The following is a 14,004-nucleotide window of genomic DNA, read 5'->3' on the forward strand; positions in this document are numbered from 1 at the left end:
AGTTCAAGGTCGGATTACATTACAAGAGGTTGGGTCAGTTACCCAGGAAGTTACAGTGGACATTTTGACACGGACATTCAATAGAGTTGCTAGTACAGGTAGATCAGTACAACTATTAATACAATTAGGTTATAGTTACAAATACATAGTTGTAAGTTCAAGTAGGTCATCAATGGCTCATCATTATGTCTCAGGAGTTGCATTAGACATTCTAGAAATTACCATTTCATTTACTCAGGGCCAGTTTTAGACATGCTGATCTCTTCACCAGTCATTACCACTGCACATAAAACAACTTTCAATGACACAGAAAAACACAGATAGACCTTTACCAAATACAGAATAAGGGATCACAAATAGAAATAGAAACTGAACTGAGAGCCACAAGAAATGAAACTCAGCAAATACTAAAACATTGGATATGCACTTATTTTTGTACTGAACACACAGGGGGTCCCGGGCCCAGATCCCTAAAAAAAATTAGCCACCTCCCTTCCTGTACAGTACTCCCCCGATATTTGTGGGGGTTCCGTTCCAGGAACCCCCAAGAATGTCGAAAAACCGCGAAGTGCCATCAGAGGGAGAGCTGACGTGTTCGCAAGGAGCACGTGGTTGATCACCATGAGTAACGACTTCAACTAGAGGTATGGGGAAAGGGGGGGCGCGCGGCAGGCGGGATCAGGGAAGGAGCGGGGGGGGCAGAGATGAGGGTGGGGGAGTGTGCTTCTCACCCTCCTTACACTACTGGCCCTATGTGCATATAATATGCATTCTAAGAAAGTGATATATGCATGCCCTTTATTGCAAAATTACTGGAAGAATATATGGAAGCACATACAATCAATACTAGATATTTCCATTCCTTTATCTTATCCCCTATTAATTATCAGTCCAACATCATCACAACCATCTATACCCCAAGAGCATGTGCCACTGATCCAATCGTTAACCTTGGTGGCTCTATGAATCATTTTTGCAAACTGGAAAGACTTTGCCAATATATCCTACACTGAATGGTGGAATACAGTCTGCCTTTATGCTAAATATGAAAGAACTGCAGCTGAACGAAATGGTTCACTTACCAGATTTGAATGAATTTGGGCCTCGCTAATATCCTACACTCATGCGACCTATACTTCTGCAGACTCCTGTGAATTAGATTAGCCTGATATAATATGTTACATCGCCTTATGATTTTCAGGAAATTGTGTTTTAAAATAATTGTCAATCATTACCATATATATGAAGTTTAATGGTCTATGATGTGACGTGAACACTATTTCTACTTTATCATTCATTGTATATTACATGTCTGACCAGTTCTTTTGTTTGATTAGATTTGTTGTAGGACGTTTCCTACCTAAGTTACATTAAGTTACAGTGATTGACTATGTGTACTATCCATTTTTATCACATTGTATGATTACAGGTCAATTGCTAGATGTTTCATCATAAAGATTATTGAACTTAAAAAAAGAAAGTGTGCAGTAAATACAAATAGTGTGCACTATTGGCAACATTCATTTTGAAATAAGAAAAGGAAAATGTTTTCCAGTTGCCCAACCCTGGGTTCTACTGCTGAAGAAGGCCCAGAATTTACCATCAAATAAAATAGGGCAGAGAAATAACAGGCCATTGACGTAAGGTCTGAAACTGCAATACCTGCAGAAATAACAAACCTGTGCTCTGTGCTCCTTTCACCAGTCCTTTTCTCATAATATCCCGGAGCCAAGGCTTCATCTGAAAGTTCTCTTCACCCCCGACAAGAGACACCACCAGGTTTGGTGCTGCCAGATTCCATTCATTGATCATGAGATCAAATATAACACCAGGATGGATGCCACATGGAACCTTAACAAACTGGAGAGAGCAAAAGAGTTGTCAGCATAGCTATTGCTAGCAATCAGCATTTATGGTTGCCCTATCCAATGTCAGCAAAGGCCTATGGGAAATTATATCAATCTGACTCTGGGATGTGGATGCAGATAGACCCTGAGTACTCATGCACAGAATTCACATACAGAAAGCATCCAGGCATACTGTTTCAAACAGCCCTAATTAAATCATGCTTAAAAGGTAACAAATGAACTTGCAGCTAAGAGGTGCAAAGAGGTGCTAAGAAGATGTGTTAATGTCTGATGCTTAGGATGGACAGCTTAGGATATACAATGGATCCAGGTGGTCAATGAAACTAACCATTGTTTCAAACAGTTTACAAATTATAAACAGAAAGATACTGGGAAATACAATAGTTTCTATATTTAGAATATGATTCCAAGCTATAAATGGCTCCTCTTGCATCATCCCGGGGTTCTTGCTCTATCTCTGGATATTTCATCACGCGCTAACCCCCGCGGCCGGCTAAGAAACTAATGCCCGCTCAATGCAGGTATTAGCGGCAGGTGGTTTAACACGTGGTATTACGCACGTTAAACCCCTACCGCAGCTTGGTACAAGGACCCCTTGGTCTTTTTACTACTGTTATGCTGTTAGCAAAATTGTAAGTTATATGTTGAATTATACCTGTTGTACAATATTGGTCGCCGTACCTAAAGAAGGACATGGAGATACTTGAGAGGGTTCAGAGAAGAGCGACAAGAATGATAAAAGGTATGGAAACCCTTTCATACGCTGAAAGGCTAGAAAGGCTGGGGCTCTTCACCCTGGAAAAGCGGAGACTCAGAGGAGACATGATAGAAACTTACAAGATCATGAAGGGCATAGAGAAGGTGGAAAGGGACAGATTCTTCAGCCTATTGGGAACCACCAGAACAAGGGGGCCCTCGGAAAAATTGAAAGGGGACAGGTTTAGAACCAATGCTAGGAAATTTTTCTTCACTCAGAGGGTGGTGGACACCTGGAATGCGCTTCCGGAGGATGTAATAGGACAGAATACATTAAGAGGATTCAAAGAGGGATTGGACAAGTTCCTGAAGGATACGCGGTTTGAGGGATATAGATAGAAACAGAGATAGGATGATGAAAGGGTATTGAAAGGTTTTAGACAAAGGATCACTTACAGGTCATGGACCTGATGGGCCGCCGCGTAAGCGGACTGCTGGGCGCGATGGACCCCTGGTCTGACCCAGCGGAGGCAACTTCTTATGTTCTTACACCGCCTTGGGTGAATCTCTTCATAAAGGCGATTAATAAATCTCAATAAATAAACACATAATTCCCCCCAAATATATCCAGTGATTTCTGCTCCTTTTCATACCTGTCCATTCTTCTTTCCACAATTGATGAAATCAATCTCTCCAGTGCTATAGTGCATTTCTCTTAATGTTTCCTTTTTCCTGGTCCTGCAATTGGCATCTGGGTTTTCTTTTGGCATTGCCGTCTGACCAGCAGGACAGGGGCCTTCACTATCATAAAATGGAAACATTTGCAGATGAGTTTAGAAATTCATTAGATGTGGAGCCCCTTTTTAAACAGAATATAGAGATCAGAACTTGACATATCCATTCAGGTGTACATTTCTGGCAGTATTTCAATACAGGATCTGCTGATATAATAACAACTTTATTCTTATATACCTCCACACCACAATAGTTTGAGGCGGTTTACAGCAAGAGAAACTGAACAGACAGCAACATGTACAAATCATAAGAAATACATAATAAGCAAATAAAGCTAGAACAGTAAAAACTTAGATTACAAATCTATCGAATAACTACGTCTTTACTAATTTTCTGAAGGAGTGGTGAGATGAAACACATGGAATAATTTTACCAAGCCAATCATTCAATTTGCCTGCCTGAAAGGCAAGAGTTCTGTCAAGAAATCTCTTAGATCGACAGGTTTTTACTCTACCTGTGGACTTGTTAGAACAATCCAGGAGAAAATGGGAAACCAGGTAGACTGGAGGCATACCAAATATTGATTTAAAACAAATACAGGCAAATTTGAACAGGACTCTTGTTTCCATCGGCAACCAGTGTAATTTTTGATAATAGGGACTAATTTGCTCCAATTTTTTCAAACCAAAAATCAACTGTACTGCTGAATTTAGTATCACTCGTAGTCTTTTAAAAAGTTTTTTTATAGGTTCCCAAGTAAATTATGTTACAATAATCAAGGATATTTACCCCCTCTTCTATTAAACTGCGCTAGCAGTTTTTAGCGCAGAAAGCCGCGCTGAATGGCCCGTGCTGCTCCCGACGCTCATAGGAACTCTATGAGAATCGGGAGCAGCACGGGTCATTCAGCTTAGCTCCCCATGCTAGAAAACTGCTAGCGAATTTAATAGAAGAGGCCCTTAGTATAGATGACTGGACTAACAAGCGAAACGATGCTGCATCAAAATATTTCTTAATGGTTCGGAGTTTCATAGGACCGAGAAACATTTTCTGGCTAACAAATCTATATGTTCCTCCAAAGTAAAGTGCGTAGATATAAAATTTCACTTTTAAGCTTTGCAATAAATTTCCCAATGACGCAAGATAAATGTGGAACAAAGTGGGAGATAATGGCGAGCCCTAGGGGACCCCAATGGGTTTACCCAATGGTAAGAAAGCTTATCATCGCTATAAACTCGGTAAGATCTTTTTCCCAGAAATCCCTGAAACCGTTTCAAAACATTTCCTGAGATTCCAATCGATTCCAAACAATCAATTAGAATCATGTGGTCAACCAGATCAAAGGCGCTACTTAAATCTAATTGCAGAACCAGAGCGCTTGTACCTAGAGTAAATAAACTGTGAAGATGGTCTAACAATGATACAATAACTGTTTCTGAACTAAAGCCTGATCAAAAACCTGACTGATTATCATGTAATATACTGAATTTATCCAAATAAGTTACCAAATCAGAGTTAACCAATCCCTCTAACAGTTTGGTAAATAGAGAAATACTTGCAATAGGTCGATAATTAGATGTCAATGTAGTAGATTCTTTAGAGTTCTTTACAATCGGTATAATCAGAATCTGACCTAACTCTTCTGGAAATGTACCACTCGACAGCAGTAGGGTGATCCAATTATACAACTTGGCTTTAAAGATAACTGGAGTAACTTTCATAATGTTAGAACATAAGAATTGCCGCTGCTGGATCAGATCAGTGGTCCATCATGCCACTCACACCACTCACACCACGGCCTTTAGGTTCAACCGACAATTTGACTTTACATAGGTGTAAAACTTACAGAATTGTTGCCAGTTAGGGATAGTAAAATTATACCAATACATATCTATTCTGGGGTTCTCTATCCATTGGGCAACAGGAAAACTCAAGTGATTATTAGTGGAAGCCGATAGATTAGCCCTCAAATTTTGGATTTTATTGTTAAAGAACTCTGCCAATGCATCTGCAGATGGAGAGGATTCTGTTGTTGAAGATGTAAGCGCCTCTATGGGCCTGTTTTACAAAGTCGTGCTAGCGGCTGCCGCTTGGCAACAGCCCCGAAGCCCTTTAAATCTCTATGGACTTCGGGGCCATTACCGTGCAGCAGCCGCTAGCGCAGCTTTGTAAAACAGACCCTATGTCATAGAGATTATTGACCAATTCAAAAAGATTTCTACTATTGATATTAGGATTACCAATTTTGTGAGCGTAAAGGGTAGTACGCTTCTCTTTAATTAAATTGTTATATTCTTTGTTTTTGTCTCCAGTTCACTCTATGTTCTATTACTCCTGATTTTAACCACCATCTTTCCATTTTTCGTAGTTCCCGTTTCACTACTACCAATTCTGCATCAAACCAACCATCCAGATTTCTTTGTCTCTTTTTCCTTAATTTAATAGGTGCCATTTTATTTAATATCTGCATACTAATGTTGGTCCTTGGGTCAACAAAAGTGATGTCTGAATACAAGCAGGGATGCAGATGTAAGTGGTGGTATATGCTGCAGGAGCACATGGATTTGAGGGGGGAGGGCAAGCCAGAGCATTTGTCCTCTCCCTGGTTTTCTTAGCCACTCACTGCTACTGCTGTTATTCCCCTCAAGCATTCTAAAAACTTTGATTGTTGCTGTTTTTCAGGTCTCATCGTGTCTGGGTAGGTAGAACCAACGTTTCAGCCATCAAGCTGTGGCTTTCTCCAGGGTATGCTCTGAGGTCTGCAATTTGTCTTTATATATAGTGGGTCCACTGACCTGATTGAGAACAGGGAGGACCGTTGATCATGATTTTTTATTTTGGCAGAATAGTTCTTTGGTCACAAATTTGGAAAGTCTGTTGGTCTCAGATTTGAATTTTGGCGGGAAAGTTAGTTAGTGACAACTCCAAACCCCTGGGGTATATGAAATTCCATGCAGCTGCGGTCAATCCTATATTAATGAAACTGGATGCACTGTAGAGGAAAGGCTACACCACAAGCTGTGTAACACAGAAAAATCAGCTGTAGCCATTCATGACAGGGATACAGGTCATAAGACTAGATCTGAGAACACAAAAGTCCTGGAGAAAGAAGATCACTGGTGGCTGAGAACACGCAAAGAAGCAATAGAGATAGCAAGACATCCAAATAACTTCAATGGAGATAAAGGGCTCTCCACAAACAAAGCATGGCAACCGCTCATCCAAAAGAAATTCAGCACAAAAAGGGCTGGGGCTGAGGACAAACACCTTCTCCCTCCAGCTACAAGTTTCCACCCTCCTTTTGTGACCACAGACTTCCACACCAGAATTTAAAATTGTGTCCAACGGACATTCCCGCCAAATTTCAAATTTGTGTGACCAACGAACTTTCTCAGCAAAATTCGAATTCATGACCAACGATCCTCCCTGTTCTCAATCAGAACATGGGACCCCCTATATATAAAGACAAACTGCAGATCTCGGAGCATACCCTGGAGAAAGCCACAGCTTGATGGGTGAGACGTCGGTTCTACCTACCTAGATGCAGTAAGACACAGAAAATAACAACAGTCATGACGCCAGCCGCGGAAGCCTAACAGAACATAAAATCTTTCTATTCTACCGTATATAACTGCTATATAGAAATAGCTTTTTATGAGTCAAGAACCCCAATATGTCTTCTCGTTTGGTACTCTGGGACAGGGTACTTACACAGTAATGGTTCTGTCCTGATTGCGCTGACTTTGTTTTCTTCTGATATTTGGAAGATCCATGCTCTGAAAAAAAAATAGAGGTTTCTGATATTAAACAAGACTATTTGACCTTTGATGGAGGAGGACAAGAAATTGAGTTCCCGATGACATCCTATTTGTGTTGCCCCTGTGCTTCCAAGTTATGGCTACTTAAAATTTTCTTGAAATGAATATCTAGATCATGATTTGAACAATATCACATAATTTTTATTTGGATGTTTATTTGGAGTTGGCATCCCTCCTGCCATATTTTTGATCGCGGTGAGGGGAGCGCTGAAGGCAGGAGGGAGTGGGCATCCCTCCTGCCATTTGTTTGCGGTGGCGGCAGGCATTGGCGGGTGCCATGAAAATGTTTAAACATGTCTTTCCTATCCCCTCTCTCCTGTCTTTCCTCTAGAGCAGGGGTGTCCAATGTCGGTCCTCGAGGGCCGCAGTCCAGTCGGGTTTTCAGGATTTCCCCAATGAATATGCATGAGATCTATGTGCATGCACTGCTTTCAATGCATATTCATTAGGGAAATCCTGAAAACCCGACTGGACTGCGGCCCTCGAGGACCGACATTGGACACCCCTGCTCTAGAGTATACCTAGTAAGTTCTCTAAGTCTGTCCCCATACGATTTATGACAAAGGCCACTAACCAACTTTGTAGCAGCTTTCTGCACCTAACATAACATCTTTCTCTGCCTCCCCCCCCCCCCCCCCGTACCCAACCCTTCAAAACCAGTTTCTTGGGATCAATGAGAAGTGTAAAGAGAATCTCGCAGATATGGCACTGCTGACAACTGAGGATTTATACCAAGAGTAAGACAGTCATTTTGAGGACCCCTATACACATGAGACGGTGACGAACATTACAGATTTATTTCTTTTGACACCATCATAAAAGGGAAAGGATCATCTTTAACCACCTCCTGAATGGAAATATTGTCCTCCCAAAAAGGCAGGTTTGACATGGAGGATAATTTTATAACCAAGTGCCCAACCCTTTCAGGACCATAAGGATCGTAGGCCAATTTTTGTGGTTTTGACGACATTTTTATGGTAAAAAGGGCTTGCAGATGCCAAAAAATTGATTTTTTTTTGTGAAATATCATTTTTTTAAAAAAAACAAATCACACTTCTGGCTTATGGACAGTGTGGCAAGTGAATCTTCTCGTCAATCTGGCAACGACGCTAATGAATGAATGTCGGAACCAGTTTGTTTACATAAAGGCAGTATCCTATGGAATCCGTACATATCAAATTTAGAACTGTAGACTATCCCAATCAAAATTTATAGGATTTTAAAGTTATGGGACAAATATGTCCCTTGGTCCTGAAAGGGTTAAGGTGGCAAAAATACACACCTTATTTCAAGCCTATTTTATAAAGATACTTGGTTTGTGGCATAACAGTACGTTATCCCCTCTTTATCTGCAGCAGGGCTTAGCTCTTTCATTAACTTTTGTGGTTTATCTCTTGCTGCAGTGGGTCCATGAACACCAGGGCTGTTACCTTCATATGCAATATCTACACTATCACCATCCCTAGCCCCAGTGCATAAGCTAAGGGTGGGCACCTTTTTTTATCCTCAGAATATGCAGCCATTACAGTATGTATTCTCTTCCGTTCCTACCATATTCCTCCACGGTAGCATTTTCTTGCTGAGCTTTGGTATAGATTCATGTAACAGGATCTCCACATGAAAGTACTTGGCAAGATTCGAGGAGAAAAATGTATTCTCTCCCCCTCAGAGAAGCTTAACAATTCACCAGTTGCCGCTGAATTGTGCATTTCATTCTCCCTGATCCCTTTCATTTACAATAAGGAGAGGCAGTATTCAGACTCCCCTTTACCTTGGATGAAATGCAGTTTTACACAGTAATATAGTAAATGACAGCTTGACATTCCTCACCAAAGATTTTCCCCACACCTTTATTTGTTCCTTCCATGTTCTTTTTCTTTTAATTTTGTAGTTCTACCCCACTTTCCTTTCGCTCAAGGTTGTCTGTCCATGTTTGTCACACTAATATTCCCCAGTTATGTTTATATTTATTAATCTAGTTGTTTTAATTTACTATTTAAATGTCATTTATAATCACCTTTTATTGATGTACACTGCCTAGAAGCCTGATTAGGTGGTATAATAAAATTTTAAATAAACTTGAAGGTCCATCCGATCTGCCAACAAGATATATCGCATCATACCATATGCTATAAGTTTAATATGAATACCTGATCTTGATTTGTCCTTGCCATTTTTGGACTTTAGGATTTGGGGGCAAGGCTACCTGGCAATGGTCTTACTCTTCCGCTATTGGAGTTGCCCTCAAAGCCCACTCCAACCCATCCAGATCTATCTAGCCGTAACTGGAACACAGACCATTGAAATCTGCCTGGCTCTCGCCTTATTTCCCAATGGAGTTACCTGCTAAAACGACTTTGAATGATGCCCAATAATGAGTGCATCTTGGCATAAGGCTCTATTAATCACATACCAATTTGATCCAGCCTTCCACACACAAAAGAAAAATCTAACAAATCTTATATGTGAAAAACATATTAACAAATTAGATGACAGCAGATAAAGACCAGTACGGTCATTCTAGCCAACAAGATAAACACATGATCTGCGATGTGATACTGCATATGCATATAAGGAGAATTATTTTATGACCGTCAGTACTCATGTTTTGTTTAAGCAAAGTACTTGCTTTATTATTTCCTATCAAATGCAAACTAATGGTTAGGCAAGAACATTCCCTTGTTGAAACATAATACACAATATTCAAACACTCCAGCAAAGTAGCATCAGCAATGTCCATGCATGTAAAATTCAACTTTCTACCTGCACTCAGCTGCTTATAGCCTTTGGTTTGGTTATTGCTGTATTTTTATTTTATTATATATTTTTATTTATAATTGTTACATACATAACAAAATTAGGTACATCAAAAAAATATTCAGAAAAAATAAATTAAAATACAACTGTATCACTAATCTAGTCCACATTAATGGGGCTGACTGGCACCTAACACAAAGATAAAAAGAACAATTAAATATATTAAAAAGGTTATTGAATAGAATTTTATTAAAATGGGTATTTCTGTATTAACATAAGTTTTGTGACCATTCTAGGATGTGTAGTCCCCTTCTTAGGTATAAATTTGCATATGGTTGTGATAACTAACCAATAGCAGGGCAGATTTTAAAATGCTCAGTGACATCACAATATGCTCTGTCTGACCTGCCGAGCTGTGTCTCTAAATAAAATAACAAGGAAGGAGTTTAGTGTTTAAGATGTTGAGGTCACCTGAAAAGTATGAGTCAGAGTTTTAGGAGTACTCCATTATGACTGAAACCCAATGACGGAAGTGACATCAGAAGAGAGCCGAGGCCTGTGCGAGTAGCAAGTGGAAGATGTTGCACACACTGGTGAACAAAGAGGTATGCAGGGGGGGGGGCAACAGGAGGAGAGGTGGTGGCGCTGGTGTCCCTCACAAAGACCATACCCAGGGCAGTCCACGCCCCCCCCCCTTATTACGCCACTGTACCCATATTCTATAAAGGAAACTAGGCACTGATTTTCCTTTGTAGTATAGGTTCCATATAGGCATCCTTTAAGACCAAGATTCAGAAATGGTGCCAAAACTTAGAAGCCATGAAAATGCTATAAAGGGCACTCCAGGATGAATAATAATAATAATAATAACAACTTATATACCGCAATACCGTGAAGTTCTATGCGGTTTACAAAGATTAAGCAAAGGTACAAATTGATTGACTTTAAGAGGGGAGGAAGAAAGAGGGTTAATAGGACAGGAATAGTATAATCAAATCAGTAATTTTTTTATATAAGTGTAAAACTAATCTGAACAGTTATTTTTCAAAAAATGAAACCATTTGGCTGTAAATATCAAGATTATACCAGCAAGGATGAGTCTTTCAATAGAAAACCATGATTTAAATTAAGTCTTTCTGACTAACAATTTATAGACTAGAGCATTGCGCCAAGTCCTGCACTTAGCTTTAGGCATGAGGACTTAGGCCAGCTCAAACATGGTGTATTCCCCTATAACAGTCTTTACCTTTGTCTGTAACCTTTAAGAACAGCCAATCTAAGTCAGCATTGCATGCCACTGATCCAGGGCATGCAGTGGCTTCCCCATGTCTGTCTCAACAGCAGACTATGAACTTTTTCCTCCAGGAACTTGTCCAAACCTTTTTTTAAAACCAGCTATGTTAATCGCTCTTACCACAACCTCTGGCAACACATTAATTCCAGAGCTTAACTATTCTGAGTGAAAAATATTTCCTCATATTGATTTAAAAGTATTACTCTGTAACTTCATCGAGTGTCCCCTAGTCTGATGCAGTAAAAAAAATCAATCCATTTGTACCCGTTCTACACCACACAGGATTTTGTAGACTTCAATCATCTCTCCCCCTCAGTCGTCTCTTTTCCAAGCTGAAGAGCCCTAGTCTTGTATATCTCCTAAACACTCTGTGACCCTCTTGAATTTTAAGCCACCTTGAACCTATTTAGGCATACTACAACCCATAAATCCCAGATTAGATTAGATTAAATCCTTGGGCGCTAGTTGAGTGTGCATGCCCAAAATCTCATAATACTGCATGCAACTGTTCAGGATGCTCCTGACCCACTCATGTTATTCCCATGGCTAGGCCCACTTTTGAGATCTACGTGAGACCAGTTAAATGTGGTTGGTGGACAAGCACACAGATTGAAGATCTATGTGGTACCTCCAATTGGTGTCTATTAAGTGCTTATCATCATTAATGATTATGTCAATGTTGTCTGCTTGAATTTTGGTCAAAGCAGGGCAGGAGCAAATGGGCATCACTCTTGGCCCAGAAGGGTGAAGGAATTGGAGGTGCAGGGCACATATTTCAAACCTTTGTGGACACTGCCGTAATAAATCACTTCTGTCAATTAAGAAACGTACTGTTGTAAGTATGGTTGGAACATAAAGCTGAAAATCTTTTAATACAAATCTCCTTATGCTCCAGTGAATCTATAGCACTATATAACAGTGCTATATGTCCACAAATGAGCTTCTGATATTGAAAAAAATGTCTAAATACTTCAGATCATTTCTTAAATAACCTCCCCTCTTAGTAATGGTCCCCTATTATTATGAACCTTCAATATTGTTGTGTCTAGGCTTTGTTCCTCTTCTAACTTTTCTCGCTGAAAGTCACCTACAGCCTTAGGTGTTGCGCGACACACAAATACCAGATTAGATTAGATGTAAAAACCAAATGGATAGTAATAGTGAGTCATGGTAGTAGGGAGTTAAACAGAAGTCTGATTCATGCTGCATTTGTATATGAAATATGGATGCAAACTAGAGAGCTCCACCCTGCTCAAATATGCATGAAATTTGCAGAAATTTGCATTGACATTTTCATTTCACTAGATCACTAAAGCTGCTTCTGGCAGCAATTTGTATATGTCTCTTCCCTACCCCCCCCCCCTCTTTTCCGCTGGCTGTTCCAGAGATGCAAAGAAATCTAGAAGTTAAGCTGGAAGGATGCAGGGTACAAGAAGACAGAGAGAGAGAGAGAAAGAAAGAGAGGCACTGCAGAAATAACAGAGGCCAGAAGACATCCCTCAAGTGGAAAAAGGACTAAGGAAGGCAGCACAGAGGATACACACAGCAGGGATGTTGGAGAATGGCGCAAAACATACTTGAGACTTAATCACACATTCCATTTTATTAAAAAAACCAAAAACATTTTAACATTGATGCCTCAGCTGCACACTTTAATGAAAAGGGGCACAAAAGAACAGAGGTCAGCGAGGAAATACAGATCGAGAAAAAGCGAATTATATAAAATGGAATCTTTTTATTGGATTAGCTGTATGGTTCTTGTTTAGTTCTGGGAAGTCTACTGCAACTCCTTTAGACAAGCTGGGGCTCCAGGGCAAAAATTAAGGAGGGGGCCCCCCAATTTCTCTCTTCCCTGCACCTTCCCAATTTCCCCACCCACCAAATACCATCCCTCTCTCCCTTCCTCCTTCCTTCCCACATGCCCTCCCATTCAACATTCCCCCCCCTTCATTTAAAAGGCAGCTGCTCCAGGGGCCCCCCCCCCATGGACTGAGATGTCCTTCCTTCCTCCCCACCCTGTTCTGAAGCCCCACCCTCAACTTTCAAAATGCAAAGAGGTTGCTAGCAAAGCAGTAATTCTTTAGCACTAAGTGCTGTTCCTCTGCCGTGGGCCACCTAAGTGGAAACAAGATGTTGCATCAGAGGGGGCGGAACATAGCAGGGGAATGGCGCAGAGGAATCTGTGAGTAGCACTAGAGAATTGCTGCTGCACCGGAGATCCCTTTGCATTTTAAAAGATAAAGGTGGGGGAGGGGGCTTCAGAATGGGGTGGGGGAAGGGAAGGACATCCCAGCCCACAGGTGGATACTTTATGGAAGTTGCGGACTATACATAGAAACATAGAAATAGACGGCAGATAAGGGCCACGGCCCATCTAGTCTGCCCACCGCAATGACCCTTTCCCACCTAACTCAGTGAATAGATCCCACGTGTCTATCCCATTTGGCCTTAAAATCAGGCACGCTGCTGGCCTCAGTGACCTGAAGTGGAAGATTGTTCCAGCGGTCAACCACTCTTTCAGTGAAAAAGAATTTCCTGGTGTCACTGTGCAGTTTCCCTCCCCTGATTTTCCACGGGTGCCCCCTGGTTGCCGTGGGACCCATGAGAAGGAAGATATCTTCTTCCACTTCGATGCGACCCGTGAGATACTTGAACGTCTCGATCATGTCTCCCCTCTCTCTGCGTTCCTCGAGTGAGTAGAGCTGTAACTTATCCAGCCTTTCCTCATAAGGGAGATCCTTGAGACCCGCGATCATTCGGGTGGCCATTCTCTGGACCGACTCTAGTCTCAGCACATCTTTTCGGTAATGCGGCCTCCAAAATTGCACACAGTACT

The 14,004-nt window shown here is 41.0% G+C and overlaps 1 protein-coding gene across 3 annotated transcripts in view; it reads right to left on the minus strand.

The window, feature by feature from the left end:
- The window catches only part of TRPM5 (transient receptor potential cation channel subfamily M member 5), a 116,194-nt gene that overhangs the window by 93,214 nt on the left and 8,976 nt on the right, over positions 1-14,004 (minus strand). For all 3 annotated transcript variants that reach the window (XM_033928019.1, XM_033928018.1, XM_033928017.1), the window contains exons 2-4: positions 7,011-7,075; positions 3,218-3,365; positions 1,680-1,860 (exon numbers count right to left, since the gene is read on the minus strand). In XM_033928019.1, the coding sequence (XP_033783910.1) occupies positions 1,680-1,860; positions 3,218-3,365; positions 7,011-7,075 (394 nt within the window). The remainder of the gene's footprint in view (positions 1-1,679; positions 1,861-3,217; positions 3,366-7,010; positions 7,076-14,004) is intronic.

Source organism: Geotrypetes seraphini, chromosome 19, assembly GCF_902459505.1.
Source record: "Geotrypetes seraphini chromosome 19, aGeoSer1.1, whole genome shotgun sequence".
NCBI classification, from domain to species: domain Eukaryota; kingdom Metazoa; phylum Chordata; class Amphibia; order Gymnophiona; family Dermophiidae; genus Geotrypetes; species Geotrypetes seraphini.